The sequence below is a fragment of the Lissotriton vulgaris genome, chromosome 2_1 (genome assembly GCF_964263255.1).
Source record: "Lissotriton vulgaris chromosome 2_1, aLisVul1.2, whole genome shotgun sequence".
In the NCBI taxonomy this organism is placed as follows: Eukaryota; Metazoa; Chordata; class Amphibia; order Caudata; family Salamandridae; genus Lissotriton; species Lissotriton vulgaris.
In genome coordinates, this window is record NC_141687.1 from 1551146814 (window position 1) to 1551164276 (window position 17463).

Genomic DNA, 17463 nt, shown 5'->3' on the forward strand with positions numbered 1-17463 from the left:
TTTAACAATCACGGCAATCCCCCCACCTCTGGAGTTATGATTGTGAGTATAGAGTATTCTGTAGGCAAAGCAAGATTTACTACAGCCGTGGCCTCGTCCTGTAGCCATGTTTCTGTCATGAAAAAAATATGCGGAGTCTCCTCCGTGATAAGGTCATGGATCGCAGAATGGTGCTTGCACACACACTGAAAAGGACCGGAGAGTGGATCTATAAACTCAACGGCACAGTGTGAAACCATATGCCGGATACTCAACAGTTCCTTCCTTGAATACATACCTCCACTAAGTGTGGAAGAGACAGAGTCCTCCCTAGTGCTCAGCGCCTCCTTAGCGCTGACGGGCGCAGACGGGCAAGACTCTGGCTCGACTCCTGCGCGATTACGGCGCGACCGCTGCGCGTCAATGCTACGCGTCTCCATGACAGATTTAAGTAGGGAGCTCGTCTGCCCAACTTCATGATGATAATCCTTCTGTAGTTTGTCTGTGTTCTGCAGAATACCCCTTTGTGGTTTATCATGGAGTTTTGTTATAAAATTGATGACATGCTGCAACTGCTAAGTTGGGGTGTGAGTCCATATGGATATCGATAGAGATGTTACACAAGACACTCCGAGTACAGCATAACCGTCCACAGTTATTTTAGGGTTTCTCAGTTGACTGTAGCCAGAGCTGTAAGCAAATCCTCATCTGGATCAATAGACATGCAATGGATGAAAGAGTCTATCTTTATGTACTTTGCCCTGATAGCGGGCTTCAAGCACTTGGTCCTGTCGGAAAGACATCGAGTCTAACCTTGAATCTTATCCTGCTATTGAATGGTCATGACCAAGACTTGTGCTACTTTCATCTCTTTACTAACATGTCCGCATGATCAGCAGGCAGTTGTTGCAGCGCTGAGGTGATTACTATGGCAGTGACTCCATTAATTTGGGATGAGCTTAGCCAGTTGGTGGTCTACGGAAAGAGGGCTTATTGAGGAGTCATTAACTCATTGCAAATCCCCCAAATGTGAGCCCTCCCGTTCAATCTGAAGACTGATTTTGTACATAGGGGCTCAGTTTATAGCCCCAGTCTTATTGCATATATAGTCCTTATAGGTAAAAAACGAAGATTGAAGAGAGTAAAGACAAACACTGAGAGCAGCACCGAGTTAGTCAGTTTGCAATATCAAGTTTCTTTGTTTATTGGCCTCTAGAAATGGCAGTAAGCCTACCTCATTATTGTCATCGGTACAGTTGCTTCAGCAAAGACATCTCAGGGGCGTAATTTAATGGATGCATGGGGGTGCAGTTGCAATTTTAATGTTTCCCCTTGCTAACCCTATGCTTGCCATGGAGATCTTGGTTACACATAGTCAGGCGTTAAGACATCTAGGCTGCCAGAGAGCTGGAATGGCTCTTTCTGGTCCTATTCATAGCTTTGCAGCAGTAGTACCCACAGTTTGCTTCTTGTTCTGCCCTGTTTTCTCCAGGCATCCTCCTACTGCGTCCACTTAAGCTGTTGGTGAGGCATGGGAGGGACGTGCTCGGGCTCCACTGCTCTAAGAAGTGCCGCTCCTCCTCTCACGGTGAGCTTACGATGGGATATGAACCTTTAATACTAGCCCCACAGGACTTAAGAATTTCCACCCACGGTTGGAGGGCAGGGAGAGGAGAAACCACAGTACTTTGATTTTCCCCGTTCACTCCTAGCTCATTATTCACAAACCTAGCTTGAGGTGTGACCCCTTGATATTACCGACCTCGCCATCGAATATATCCGTAACAATATTTCCGAGAACAAAAAATGTCATGGCGACACTTTTGCGGCCCTGTCTCTTGAGACAGATTTGATATGTTTGCATAGAGTGGGAATAATGTAGGCGTTGTTCTCAGTTCTCAAGATCTAGGTTTTGAAATAGATATTAACCTGGGATTAGAGGCTTGCATCTGCTCCACTGCGGTAGGGTGTTTCAGCAGCCTAAGTTCCTTAAGAATTGGAAATGTTAGGTATAACAATGAGTCTTGTGGATGTTGTTGGATAACTGAGTATGGTGTTCTCACCAGTATGTAGTGATTAACAGTAGCAACAATTTACAGGTGAGCAGCATGTACGCATAGGGGCAATGGATGGCTTGAAGATTAGGGTGAGGATTTTATACTTCTTTCTTAGATTAGCAGTTTGCCGGACAACGTGATGCAAGGGAGAGTGGCCTCATTGGTGATTAAAGACAATCATGCATGGTAACGTTAATTAACAGGAGAAGAGCAGTAGAGCGGAAAGTCCACCGGATTTGTCAGTAATCTACTTTGACCCTGATTAGAGACTTAGAGATTCTGCCATTTGAAATGGGATTACAGAGTGTGTTTTGTTGTTTGGCAATTGGAAGTTTGATGCAGTGATCATTTTGGAGTGAAGAGATTCCAGTTGCATGCTAAAGTTTAACAGAGATCTTGGTGCACTATGGGGTTAAGCTCACACTACCTAGTTGAAAGTGTTTATTTGCTGCACTCTGATTAATCGAATGTCTAATTTGTAAATAAATCATGTCCGTACATGAGTGTGGGGTGCATTTGGGATCGAATGCTCCTTTCGTATAACACGCTAGATTTACACTGTTTCGGATTATTAGGAAGAAGCCAGTTGAATATAACTAGCATTTACAAAAGTTAGAGCTATTGGCATTGTAAATGACAATTCTTTTATTTATGTGTTGGTTTTGAAAACAGATAAATAAATGGCATTGTCATTTACAATGCCAATAGCTTAATCTCTTGCAAATGCGAGACCTGTTGCATTTGCGCACACACACACACACACACACACACACACACACACACACACACACACACACACCCACACCCACACCCACACCCACACCCACACCCACACCCACACCCACACCCACACCCACACCCACAGAGCCACACCCACAGAGCCACACCCACACCCACACCCACAGAGCCACACAGAGTCCCACACACAGAGCCAGGTGCAATGGAAAGACACCAATCTGCACACTTATTCTGTTCTAATGGCCTTAATACTAGTCATCAGTCTGTTTCGCGTGTTTCTAATGTTATCATATGAAAGTTTGAGGGGAGAGTAAATGATCTGCAAAGGATCACACATTCTGGACAGTTCACCATGTTCCACAGTCACCTCCTGAACTATCAGGAACAGTCTCCTTTTCTCAGTAAATTGCTTAAACGTTTGAAGGACAGCAATGCTAAGAAACTATCAAAATAAGTTTCATTTGACGACGCCTGCTGCTGAACACTGCCTCAGAGAGCACACAGGTGCAATCGTAAAATAACACTAAACATAGTAGTTTTAATAAAGCGCGCCCACACAGTCACCCAAACGTATTAAATACGGTTATGAAAAAATTTAAACATTCAAGCGGAAAGGAAGGACTACAAACAGACTACAGGTAATAACCCCACAAGTGTTGCCTCACAGTAAAAGCATCAAATTAAAATGGGTTGAAATCGGTAAAACTCCAGAACTGTGGTTGAAGACAACTTATTTGTAAACTGAATCCTTGCCATGGCAACACTTGACCAACAGGAGAGCACGGGCCCTAGAGCTGCAGGGGTCCTGTGCAAGGTAAAAGGCAAGAGGTGATGTCACGCTCCTCTCTCGTGCACACCCCTCGGTCGAACTAACAGGCAAGGGGGGGGGGGGGGTGGGGAGGAGAATTTTAAGCCAGAACTGGCCGGCCAAGAAAGGGGCTATTGTGGAGCCGAAACTGACTGACTCTGGCTATTTTTGGTAATTACATGGGTACTGCTGATATACAATCACAAACAGTCAACTAACTGGTATTTTCTAAAAGCAGCTTCCCTCGGGGCCTCCTTCTCTGGTGACAGAGGCCGAGAGCATTTTATCTCGGGTTTCACGTGGCCCGACAGATGTCAGGCCACAAAGTCTTACCAAGAAAGCATATGCTGGCCCTAGCCGAGCCCTCCCCGGACTGGGGGTTGAAGTTAGCAACATTAATGCTAACTCCGGCAAAAAGAGGAGGGGAGAAACCCTTGGCAACTGCCCCAGGCCTGGGAAGAACACAGAACCCCTCCCAGAACAGCACCAGGGTTGGTGCATGTGACTGTGCCTGCATGACCTCCCGTGGAAAGGTACAAGCGGGGAAACCAGACAGCTGCATCTCCGACGCGCCACTAGCAGAGGGCATATTACAGCGACAACATGCAAATAGTTCCAATGAAAAGGATCCTTTTTCCGAAAAGCTCTAAATACCCCCATAACCGAATATGAGTGGGACCTGAGCTGCTCGAAAATATATTTATTACAGATTCTAAAATGATGATCCACAGTTAGGGACACCCCCCACCCCTGCCGCCTCACGCGCCCCCCCTGCCGCCTCACGCCCCCCCCCCCTCCTTCCGCCAATCCAGGAGCACAAACAGCACTGTCATTGTCTTCCTAGCTGCTTGCCATGTGGATCTGTGACTTCTTAGGTTATCATGACTGCTGCAGACTGATGCAACCTTTTTATCCACTCATTGTGTGTACTTAACAGTGAAAGTGCATGTACAAGCGACCTTATCTTTTGCCATTTAAGAAGAAAACACTTTTATATAACATCACCTGCCGATTTATCACTCGTTTTTACAAATTATCAAACTGAACACATGGCAATGTCATCAACCACGGAAGAATGAGGGACAGCCTCAACCATAGTAACGTGAATGTCCACATTTTCACAACACCCTGCTCTCGGTGACTTAGAAACGTCGGTGTTGTGTAAGATGCACGAGTGTAAACGTTGTGCTTTCTTTGATTTGGGGTTAGCGTGACAAGATTCAAAGCATTTCAGACACAATGGTGACGTTGGGGAGAAACGTTGACACTAATGTGGGGGGAGAGGAGGCACATATGTATGGAAATAAGCCTCCTTATAAGCTTCAGAACTCGCGGAGTTAGGACATGAACGTTTGTGGCACCGGACAGGTAGGCTGGCTCTTGCAGGCTGCCTTTCTCTTTGTGGGAGAGGCGGATGGTGGGAGCTGCTGTTTGCTTTTAGTCCCGTGCCTTTCAGACTGGGCGCCCCGACTTCCTACTCGGGTAAATGGTTCCTTATCTTCTTTATGGGGCCATCTGGACCCATAAAGAAGATAAGAAACCTTTTACTTCAGCAGTAAGTCAAGGAACCCAATCTGAAAAGGACCAGGCTTCAAGAGAAAGGAGAACGTCACTAGGACCTCTTCTCCAATGGCTGGCCACCGTTCAGGAGGCCAGCCAATGGAGAAGAGGGGCGGGGCTTAACCCTCACTAGTGAAGTTACTCTGAAACATAAAATCACGCGCGCTAGACTGCGCATGTGCGCAGTACGCCACGTGAGACCTAAAAACGTCCCTCGCTGGGAGTTGAGTTTTGAGTCGGAAAAGCTGGTTGCCCAGAGTGTGGAAAACTATATCTTACATTGTCCTCATTCTTCCAGCAACCCTGCTCTGCATAGGTACATATGCTTCACTCGGATCCCCTTATGGTGCACGTCCCTTTTGTGCTCTTGTGTGTTGTTTTTTTTTTAGTCCAAGTGATTGTGATAGTAACTCATTTTAAATTGATTTGGTCAAAGCCCCTGTAACATTCTTGGAAGAACTAACTTTCAGCGGGCACCTTTTTCATAACACTTTAACTTGGCAAATATATCCAGTTGAACACATTATGTTAGAATGTGTGGGGTAAAACGGTAGTCGGATGAGTGAGCGAATGTACAGCGCTCCAACATACCACAGAGGTGGCTTCAAGGTCTAAGTCCAAGCCGTAAGCATTAATGTCGAGTCAGCCATTTCTAGGCTAGGCCTTTTAATTAGCACGCACGCACACCGACTCTGTCCAAAGATATTTGAATAGGGTAATTATCACTAGAAGATGTTAAATCCACATCATAACTGCAGGAATGTTACAGAATGGTACCAATGAAGTGAAGGAAACAATTGCATAAAAGTAAGTTTGCGGAAGGTAGAGTATAAAATTGCAACTATAAAATAAATAAAATACAAACGTAGTCGTCTTGATGTACGTGTAATGAAAAGTTTAGTATAAGGCACAGAGCAGGCATAGTACAGGCAACAGCAGTACACAGCCACATACACAGAACAGGTATATTATATATATTATATGGGCATTCAGCAGCTGCTTGCAAGCTTCACCCATTTCCATCCTCCCTCCATCCCCCCCCCCCCAATCATCGCAGTGTATGTATTGTTATTCACTGTGTGAAGTATCATTGTAGTTGGTCACACTATTTTACACAGGCACTTAAGCGCCCCACAAATTCAAACTTTTGCGCAAACTGAACGATTGAGAGTTTCCCAACTACATATATGAAATATTCTTCCTTCACATTGTGGCAGAAAAACATTGTGCAATGTCAAAGGTAAAAAAATATATATGTATTTATAAAAGAGTGTCATACGCTAATCGGTTCCACATACTCAGATTGCGCTTGTTATACCTCAGTCCCAGAATTTATTTTTCGGGATGATGGTGAAGTAGCTGTGCATACAATAAATGCCATATCAGGACATGGTATTATTAGTAAATACCGGGAGTCCAGTTACAACAGATATTTACGGAGTATTCAGAATGAGCTCTTTGTACTTAGGAAAATTAGCAGTGATTCAATTAAAAACGAATTACTACGGATTAGTCGTTATGAATGTAAATTCACATTCGTATCTGCTATCTTCAGGTGCCTTTAATTTGTCTTCTGATGCTTAAAAGATAACTCGAAACATCCAATAAACATAAATTCTTGTTACATAATAGCAGTGTGAGTATGTGCCATTCAAATTAAGAATTGTTTATACATGCTGTTATTCTATTCAAATTTATTAGGAATGAAAATTGCTGGTGGTTCAGATTCCTTTAAGATTTCCCATCTGGTTAATCTGACCCTACAGAGGTCTGGGGATTCTAACATTAGTTTGAAAGGTGTTTAAAATTCCTTAAAACCTGTTTAAACGGTCATTGTAACTGGTATTGCATAAGGATAAATATCCTTTCAACCTTGCAGATGTAAAATTACTGTGACCTATTAAAAAAGAAATCGGTTACAGTGCTGAATGATGAATCTTTTTAGCCCGGCATCACTTTATTATTAGGTTCAGCTTTGCTATAAAGTAATTCTTAGGCCAGTCTTTTTGTTTTTATTTTATTTTTATTTTCTTATTACAAGTTATAAGTATTGCTGCGCATATTTCTCCTTGGCGGGAAAGGCTTTGTATACTGTACAGTTACACCCAGCAATGAAACTACTCAGCGGAGCATCTGGGCATCCAAGTAGATTGCTGTGACATAACACACCTCACTTAAGTCTCACTCTGAGTCAAAAGCGTGGACCTCATGCTGCTTTAAAGATCGTTCCTGTGGCCTATCTTTCTCATGGTTGAAGTTGTCCAGTAAGTGAAAGAAGCAGCATAAGGAGTCAAAGCGGGACTCAACTCAATCACGCCACTCAGAAGTCAAGGGCAGGGCCGGACGGGCCGTAGCGGGCATCGGGCATTTGCCCGGGAGGCTGGAAGGGTGGGGCCAGTTTTGGGGTGGTGGGGGCTGATTTTGTCACTGGGGGCCATTTTTGAAGCAATAAACAAAACCGGCCACCAGTAACAAAAGCAGCAGTGGTGGGGGCTGGACTTTGTTGAGCAGCAGGGCTTCATGCTTGCACCCTTCTCACTCCCTGCCCCCGGGTGGGGGCCTTATCCGACAAAATTGCCAGTGCTACTTTTGGTTCCCAGTCTGGTTATGGTCAGGGGGTGTCAAGGTACCAATCTATTTTGTTCTAGTTCCCTGATCGAAAAGCTGATTCCACAACTGGTCCTGTTGCGCCCTGAATTATCAGTGATGCCACAGCAGATTGAGGCCTTTAAAGGGGCTATGCTGTGCATTTCTGACACTCTTCTGGCTCCATCTGGCTTGTATTTGGGCTCCAAGAATCAGAAGGGCCTCCAGACGGGTTACCCCCATTGGATCCATTCTCTGTGCCCCTAGAACACACTTCGGATTATGCACCAACTTCGCCAGAAGATCAGCCCCTGCAGACTCCAGTGTGGTAGTTCATCACATCTGACAGATGGGTCCTCTAGAGCGTCCAGCAGGATTATGTCCTCCCGTTTCTTTTCAACCCACAACAGCTTCTTCCCACAAGAGTGACCTTTAGAGAAAGACCTTTCCATCTTGTTGCACGAGGTACATCCTGTACTGAGAAAAGGGGCTATTGAGAGGGTCCGATGTTGGAAGTAGGGCTGGGTTGTTAATCCCGCTATTTCCTTGTGCCGAAGAAGGGCAAATACCTTTGTCCTATTTTAGATCTTTTACATCTAAATTCCTTCCTACGGAAGGACAAATTCTGAATGCTCACACTGGCCCAATGAATGGTTGCCTTGGACTAGAAGGATGCATTCTTTCATGTGCTCATCATGCAGTACACAGATGTAACCTGCAGTTTAAGGTCAGCTAAGAGCATTTTCAGTTTGCTTTGCTCCCCTTTGGCCTTACCAGCACCGTAGTGGTCCCGTCCATCTTCCAAAGTTGGAGATATCAGTTTTCCCCTTCCTTGACGACCGACTGTTGAAGGGGGGCTCGCCAGTCATAAGTAAACCAACTCCAGATGATGTCTGCAAACCTTCTGACATCATTGGGTGTTTTCGATCAATGAGCTGAAGTCATGATTGACTCCTTCACAGAGACTTAATTTTTATAAGAGCTGTTCTGGACACTGTGCAGGTCAGAGCCTTTTCTCAGTTGCAACGAGTTCAGGGCATTTGGCCTCTGAGATGATGTTTCAGCCTTGGTCCTGGATCTCAGCGAGAGCTGCTCTTGAGATTTCTTGGCCTGCTGACCTCCTGCATCCTGCTTATCCACTTAGAAGGTGGCATATGTGGGCTCTGCAATGGGATCCGAAGTCTCAGTGAACTTCTTAGCAAGGAAACCTGTTGGGTGCCATCCAGGTTTTAGATCTGCAGTGGTGGCTGCTCAACCATAACCTGACCAGAGGCGGACTCCTGTCTCTCACCCATTACCCTCACCCAGCACACCTCTCGCCTCCAAGAGATGATGCTGACTGATGGGTTCCTGCTGTGCTGGGGAGGTCATCTGGTAAAAGTGAAGATCAGAGGACTCAGGCGGGAACATGGCTTCACATAAATCTGTTTGAGCTGCGGGCGGTGCGCCTGGTGTTGAAGGCCTTCCTGCAGTCACTCAATGAAGGCTGGTGCAGGTTCTCCTGGACAACACCACCACCTTTTGGTCTTGCAAAAAGCAGGGTGGAGTGGGGTCCTGTGCCATGAGGGATGCGCTTTATTTCTGGAGTTGGCTGGAGCGACCGGTCCTATCCCTGATCGTGAACCACCTGGTGGGACCTTTAGACACAAGGAAAGAAGAGCTTAGTTGAATGGTGGTTGCATCTAAAGGTGGCACAAAGCATCTTCCTACTGTTAGGGGATCAAGGCTTTTTTCTACAGTGGGGGGGCCCTAAATGGGTATAAGGTTGGATCTTTTCACTATAGTTAAATGCACAAAAAACAGTGTCAAAACATGTGCATATTGGGGTTCCCAAGAATGCTCTCGCTAGGATACGGGAGAACAAGACTCCTGTACGCTTCTGTCTTTCCTGTCCAAGATCTGAAAAAGGCCAGGATCCTCCAGACCCAGGTTATTCCTTCTAGTGGCTCTGAATTGATCCTGGAGAGTATGTTGGCCGGAACTTCTGGGCATGAGCCTTTGTCCTCCTTTCAGGCTAGTGCTTTGAGAAGATCTTCTGTCACAGCAGCAGAGCAGGGTTCTGGACCAGATCCTACGCACTCTACACCTTCAAGCGTAAAGACTGAGCGGCACCAGTTGACTATGTTCAGTTTACCACTGGTGGTGTGGATATCATTGAGGTTGCCCTCTTCAAAGTGCACTTATGCCAGATGCTGGGGCATATTTGACATTGCGCGGTGTCTTCATCCCAGCCCCCTTACAAGCCATGTTATTGAATGCTTTTTTCTTCATCTTGAGCCCACCAAGGCCTTGTATTGGGCACTATGAAAGGTTATTTTGGCCTTTATGCATTTTCAGGACCAACCATCCTTGTTTAAATCACCTTTTGTTGATCAGATTCATGATGCCACAGCGGGATCTTAACCTGGTCCTGATGTTCCTCATGTGTTATGTTATGTTATATCCAATTGTAGCGCGCTCGGATACTCTTGAGTGTCCAGGCGTGGTGCACCCCTTTCGAGCCAAGGCACAGCTGCTTGTTGTGTCTTCTCACTCTCAAACCTGTCTTCCTCATTGTGATCACCTTAACTCGTAGCATGATTGAGCCCCAGGCTCTCTTGGTGCAGCAGCTCTACACCAACCTTTTCCCATGCAGACTAGTGTTGGGTATGAGAGTGGACTTTTTGCCCAAAGTTGTGACTCCTTTTAACATTGGACAGGCGGTCATCTTCCCCCCTGAACACCCCCCCTCCCCTTTCCCCCTAATCATGCTTTTCTCTCCTTGCCTCAAGAAGAGGAGAGACTTGTCAACTGGACCCCAAAAGAGCTTCAAGCTTCTACACCCATCGCACCAAGGACCATCAGGTGGATGATCAGCTTTTAGTAGGGTTTCTGGGACCAAAGAAATGCAAAGTGGTGCAGAAACTGACAGGTCAGGGTGGATAATCCTCTGCATTAAGATCAGCTACGTATTGGGTAAGAAACTACCTCTTTAAGAGCAGAGAACGCATTCCACCAGGGCCAAAGTTGCTGTCACTGCGTTGGCATACAGCTGTTCTTGACATCTATCGGGCCATAATTTGGGTACCTGTGTACACGTTCACAAAGCACTACTGCCTTCACAAACGGGTCTGGAGAGAAGGACATTTCATTCTTTCGGTCCTGCACAATTATTTTGTTCCGAGACCACCTCACTGAGCCTCTACCTTTGGGAAGTACTGCATTAGTATATATTCTGAAAGGTGAGGAGTCTGTGGTTAGAAATATCCATAGGAAGAACAAGTTACTTATCTTTGTTAACACACTTTCTGGTGAATACTCTATTAAACCACAGACTCCTAACCACCCGCCCACCTCCCCATTATGTGGAGTGACCTCTTTTACCATCTAAAAAGGTCCCAAGTTGAGAAGTGCATACAGGTATCACCAAATCTTCATGCTCTGTCTGAAGGAGCAGAAAAGTCCAGCAAAAACGGGACATCAAAGGGCAGTCGTGGCACTTATATGGAACTATGCTCCATCACTTCTGGGGCAGAACAAGGCCAAAGCAGAGTTGCACGGTGCCAGCTCAGGGTGTGCTGGAGCACTGCTCTAAAAACGTCCAGATCCAGTCTGGCTCCTTTTGAATATTCTAAAGGATCGAAATTTGCAGTTAGATAGACTATCCATCAGAAAGAGCTTTAACACTGGTAAGTAACTTGGTACATGAGCCATTCCATATAATACATTTCTTCTGAAACCCTCCTAGGGTTTGCTTTAGGTTAAATACAGTACAAACAAGATTTCTCCCTGTCTGGTAACGTTTGTTGTTACACCAGTGAGGTTAGTACAGTGCTTTCTTGTCAGTTTATCTATCTCTGCCTTTTCCTTCTGTCACCTCTATGCTCGCTTCCTCTCAGTCCATCTGTCTCCCACTGTACTCTTCTTTCTACTTTTTTGTGTCATCTTATTTTCTCCATTCCTGCTCTTCTCTGCATGTCTGCTTCTGCTCTCTTCTCTCTATTAGTTCTTTTAATCTCACTTCTTGCTATGGTCATCTCAATATGTCTGTAGTTTTCTCTCTGACATTCTCTTTCATACCTCTCTGCTCTCTTGCATGTCTCTTCATCTGCCTGGGTGCTTCCTGACTCCTTTCTGTTAATCTAACTAACTGCATCTTATTTTTGTATCTGTCCATCTTTGCTTTTTCTTTCCTCTTCATTTCTCTCTACATTTTTCAGTCTTGATGTTACTCTCTAGAGGCCAGGAGGCACCTTACAAAGCACTACTTTAGAAATTTAATTTTCACTTAGCTAGAGAATGATCTGGACACCTGCACTTTGGAAGGTTTTAGCACTAACCCTTATGCCTTTGGTTAAACCATAGCCTATTTAATGTTGTTTAAGAGGAGGCTAATTAAAACGTTTTATTCATTTAAAAAAACATATTTGAATCCTTTTTATATAACCCCCAAATTTGTGTGTGCAGGTTCTTTGTCTTGAACAATGAGGCTGGGCTGCTGGAGTACTTTGTCAGCGAGCAGTTAAGGAGTCAGAAGCCCAGGGGCACCCTGCAGCTTGCTGGAGCGGTCATTTCACCCAGTGACGAAGACTCTCATACCTTCACAGTAAACGCTGCAATAGGAGAACAGTATAAACTTAGAGGTAGGGTCTATGCTCACACATTTGTCTCCTATCGTACACTGGAACAACGTGAAATAAATTGGCACTTTATTCTCATTTGATTATAAAATACTGTGTTTGCCATTTTCTGGCATGAGATTGTGAAAGCCTGGTATGCACCTGTTTGTATCTGCCTGAGGCAGATTTAATGGTTTGGAATAAAATTAAAAACTGCTCCCCGTTCACAGTGCACGAGATGTAAGCTGTCAAAATACACACAAGAAACAAAGTAGGCATGGCAACCGGGAGCACAACTTTGCAACAATGTCCTCATCAACACACACAATACAGACTATAGGAAATGGTTTTCTAATAGTAACATATGCAGTATATACATGTAAACAAGGAGGGACAAGAAATACTCCCAGAGAAATTACATAATCCCCCGAGAAAGGCAAGAAGTAAAACATGATGGCTCCAAGGATAATGTGAGGGACTGTACCTTTATCAGTTGTAATCGTGAACGAAGCTGTATCGATATATTAAAATCTAGCCTATTTTTACAGCCTGTCTCAAGACTTGACATCAACTTAACCAAGGTTTAGAATAGAGACAAACTCCTACTACATAAACTGTTAAAATCGATACATTTTAAATATATTCTCAAGTGCGATTGAAAAAACATATATGTTAAATTAAAAATCACACAATACATTTGATGTAAAAAATGAATTGGTTGCTTACTAGTGCTTTTTAGACAGTCAGAACTGGGTGTCTTGAGGGAAGAAAATGTTGGTCGACTACATTACTGGTGATTACCACCCTATGTTTACTAGATACATTTCACAAGACACTAAAGGATCACTCTGGCAGACCCATCTTGTCAAGTATAGGCTGTCTCGCTGAAAATCCTGTTTCTCTTGTTAACAAATATTTCATTACTACTGAATTAATGTCGCATGTACATAATACAGAACTTCTTAGCAGATTAATTGGATTGCCCTTGCAGTCTGAACCTATATTGGTTATTTTTGACATGTCATTTTTCTTCTCGATATTAGAGAAAGGGTTGGTTTATATGCAGTTAACGTTTTAGTGCAAGATAAACTAGAATCATTCTTTCAAATTTTTGAGGGGCGGCTGGCTTTTTTCTGCACCATCAGTACTTTATTTTTAATGAAACCTTTTTTGTCAAGCCCAGGGGATTTCTAAGGGCTCTTATGTGGCCCTGGAGTATGCCAATCATCTGAAGGGATTCTGGAAGAGAACTATGGCATGGAGTACAGCATACGACCGTTGGCACAGACATCCTTCTTTGAATCCCCTAAGCTGATGATTTACTGAGGGTCGGGGCTGGAGAGATCGGATCACAAATTGCATTACTGACCTCAATGCGAATGATCAGAATCCTGGCTTCACATATGAATAAAACAGAAATACCGGTACATTTTGTTTTTAAATATAAAGTTAGGCACCTGTTATAATGAGCTAATTATCAACATACTGTGGTTTAAGAGTCCTCAACCAAATCAGTCCTTCATGACCACAGCTGGCACCCTACAAAATCAATTCAGCGTATGCCATGTGGTGAGCTTTTCTGGACCCAAAAGAATTGCACAAGAGATTCTGATGTTAAGATAGAGGCCTCAAAGATGCTTTATAAGATCTCATGCTAGAGAAAACAAGGAGAAAGTAATTTCTTCATCAATATATAAGGCACAGAATTGGAAGACACCTCACCTGCCGTGTGACCATTAAGGCAAGTAATGAGATTTCTCCTACCACGTTTATTACAACACTTTTAAAGAGAAGAAAGCAGTTGCTTAGATTGTCGAACAAGCATTGCATAATCTTGAAACTTGATCCTCATCTTAAAAAGTGTCCTTTTTAGATCATCTAACATATATGCAAAATCACACCCACTTGCTAATTTGTTGAATAATAAATAAAATATATGTAATAAGTGCCGAATGTGCTTTTTAGTGTACATGTTCATACACGGTTTTTGTATTAATGTCATATCATCTGTGTAACTTTGTTGTCTTTGCACTTACCTACCTTGCCGCTAATCTTTTTTTTATAGTGGACTCACCAGGAGCCTAGTAATTAAATATATTTTACAATGTATACAATGAGTACACTAAGATAACAAAAATCTGAAAATAAATATTTTTTTAATGACTTGCACATTTTTTATTTTAATTTTTCAAAACCAGAAAAAAACAGAAAAAATAATCTGGTGATAATAAAAGTATTGCAAATATAAAATGTAATTAATAAAATGCTAGAATATATAAAGAGTTCCTTTAATAATACAATAATAACAAAGGAGTTTCTCCTCTAGGATGCCTTTAAAGAAGTTTAATTACCTTAACTTGCATATAAAGTATTTTAGGAACCACTTCATTAACAAAAACAATTAAAATAAAAAATCATTGAAAGAATTAAATGTTAGTCAATAAACAATCATAACTTATAATTAAAAGTACGGTATAGTGTAAGATTTTATTTTAGGGGCAAAAAAGGGTCAATCTAATATACTATAATAAAAAAAATCAACAACAAACTAAATATTCATATAGGGTGGCAAGGCATAGAGGGAGTTTTCGACTAGTTTGGTTGTTTTTGTGATGGTCCATGTTTTCAATATATCTTTTGTTCAGCCAAATAATATTTTTAATTGCTGAAATGTTATTTATTATGAAGACTATTCTTATACGATATGAAGAAGAATAACGTATAATAATTACTACTTGTTATGAAATACATAAGTTTGTATGTGCACTGATTATTTGGGTGAGGGCGGCACCTTTATCCTTCCCTAGTAAATGAAAGGTACTGATAGTTTTGTCGAATTCCATGCAAAACTCTGCTCCTTTAAGTTCAACTCCGAAGTAGAGGTGAAACACCCATCATTTTTCCTTTCCTCCGCAATGATCACTCTTTCATTTGGTGATTAAAGAAATCTACCCATATGTGACCCCACCCTCCAATATATTTGGGTTCTCACAACACCTGGTAGTGGCTAGTGTCAGACATGCAATAGCTACCTCACCTGTAAACATTTGATCTTAGATCAGGGCAGGGATGCAGTTATATTGAGAATTGTTGCCTGGGCATAAGTGATGGCTTACTGATTAGAAATTGCTTTTCTCAGACCTTCCCTTAACCTACTTAAATGCTCTCTCATCTCCTCTGCAGTGCTCTTGCTATCTTCTTTAGAGGAACCATGGAAGATATTTTGTAGCACCCTTAAGACAAAACTTAACTTTATAGAGAACTCCATCTGGACTTCTAACTCAGACATCCTGGTGATCCATCAGTTTCAACAAGTCTAGGGTGTCTGGAAATGTTCAGGACTTCCAAAGTTTGTTTTATTACATTGCTTATATTTGCTGTATCGGCCTCTAAAAGGTTTATTTGTATTTTTAGCCACAGACGCGAAAGAAAGGCAACACTGGGTCAGCAGACTTCAGATATGCACACAGCATCACACGGAAGCCATCGGAAAGGTATTTTGGGTTGTGGTTTATCTTCATAATTGATAATTGTAGGGCTTTGGTTTTATAGCACTCTCTAATATATACATGTAAAGAGGCAATTATCTATCGCTTGAGGAACCTGTATATAGATACATATTTTAAAAAGTGTTCCTGTGGAAATTATTGATACAGTTACTGTATGGCTACCCACAAAGGTCACATTTGAGTCCTCAATTAACATAATTAAAAAACAAATTTAACATAGTCCTTGAGTATATATAATGTTGGAGTAATTATAATAAAGGAGGATTGATGCAACAGGGATTTTATTAATTGTTGAGTGCATTAGTTGTTTTGACAAATATTGTGAATAATAAAGTTGCCCAAAAAAAGTTTGATAACACTGATCGATTTTAGTGCAAGTTTGTATTTTGGTATTCACAAAAGGCATATATTGTAAAATATAAAAGTACTTTAATATCTACATGAGCACAAAAGCACTAGCTAAATTAAAAAAGAAAAGTGATGGAATGTTCCAGTTTAAAGTTGAGGTTTTGGCCCCATGATGATACATGTGATTGGGCTTTCCTCAGGAAAGTTTAAAATAGAGCAATCATTTGTTATTATGTAGTTTTGGCATTTGATAAACCTTAAATTTAGCGTTTAGATGATAGTATTGCCATAATCAGCAGAGTAAGAGTGGAGACCGAATACTTAGAAGTGATTTCAAGGTAAGAGCTCAAGACCTAACACAAGTCTTAATCTGGAGAAGTTAGTGACAACTCCAATTGAAGGTCCATAAATATTTATCTGGAAACTTGGGTCTCTGGTCCCGTTCTTGCCATTAGGTTTAAATGCTTTTCTTATTTACATTTTCTTGCTGTGTTCAAATATCCCTGGGATAATATAAATTGGTACATCAAGCTCTGAAGTGAACAAGTAACCCCTAAACAATTCCCCCTCCTAGACGTTTCCTCACCCTCCTCACCCGTCCCACTGCTCCTGTATCAAAATCAGGTTTCTGTAGCGTTAAAGTTTTCATTTTCTTGAGTGCCATTCGTGTCTGGTCGGCAGAATAGTAATGGAGCTGAGAGCAGCCTAAGAGTTTTGGTGCTCTGAGGTGCTTTGGGCATGACAGTTCGTTAAAGTCTCCGCTAAAGAAGATCAGTAGGCGGCCAGTGAAAGATTTAGCCTCATTTAGCGCCAGTTTCAACAGTTTCTCCATACTTGGAATCGACCATAGACTTTCGATCCATTTATGTTCGAATGGCAGAGTTTGCTGTCCCCAGAGACTAGGGTTGTTTTTTTTGGCTGCAAGTAGGAGGTGGAATATCTGTTTGCCTAGCATACCCTGAAGCGGATAGATATCAGGTATGGGTCGTCCCAATAGAATTATCTTGGCGCCTATGTCAGGTCTGACCCAGTGATGTGGTTAATAGTGGTCAGTATTGAGGACCAGAAGGAGTGAATTTTGGGACAGACCCAAAGTATGTGGTAAAGGATCCCCCCTCTCTGCACCCCCTCCAACAGAGAGGACTACCCCTTTCTTCATTTATACTAGACATGTTGGGCTATAGTGCCAAAGGTATAATTTCGCAAGGAGATTCTCTATCCCTCCAGAGTGAGCGGTATAGTTATTAGCGCTGATCAGGATTTCCTCCTATTGATCCTAA

At 42.6% G+C, this 17463-nt stretch overlaps 1 protein-coding gene across 2 annotated transcripts in view; it reads left to right on the top strand.

Annotated features, from left to right (window-relative positions):
• OSBPL11 (oxysterol binding protein like 11) overlaps positions 1 to 17463 on the top strand; it is a 389464-nt gene that overhangs the window by 123387 nt on the left and 248614 nt on the right. For both annotated transcript variants that reach the window (XM_086957431.1, XM_086957432.1), the window contains exons 3-4: positions 12175 to 12350; positions 15741 to 15820. In XM_086957431.1, the coding sequence (XP_086813557.1) occupies positions 12175 to 12350; positions 15741 to 15820 (256 nt within the window). The remainder of the gene's footprint in view (positions 1 to 12174; positions 12351 to 15740; positions 15821 to 17463) is intronic.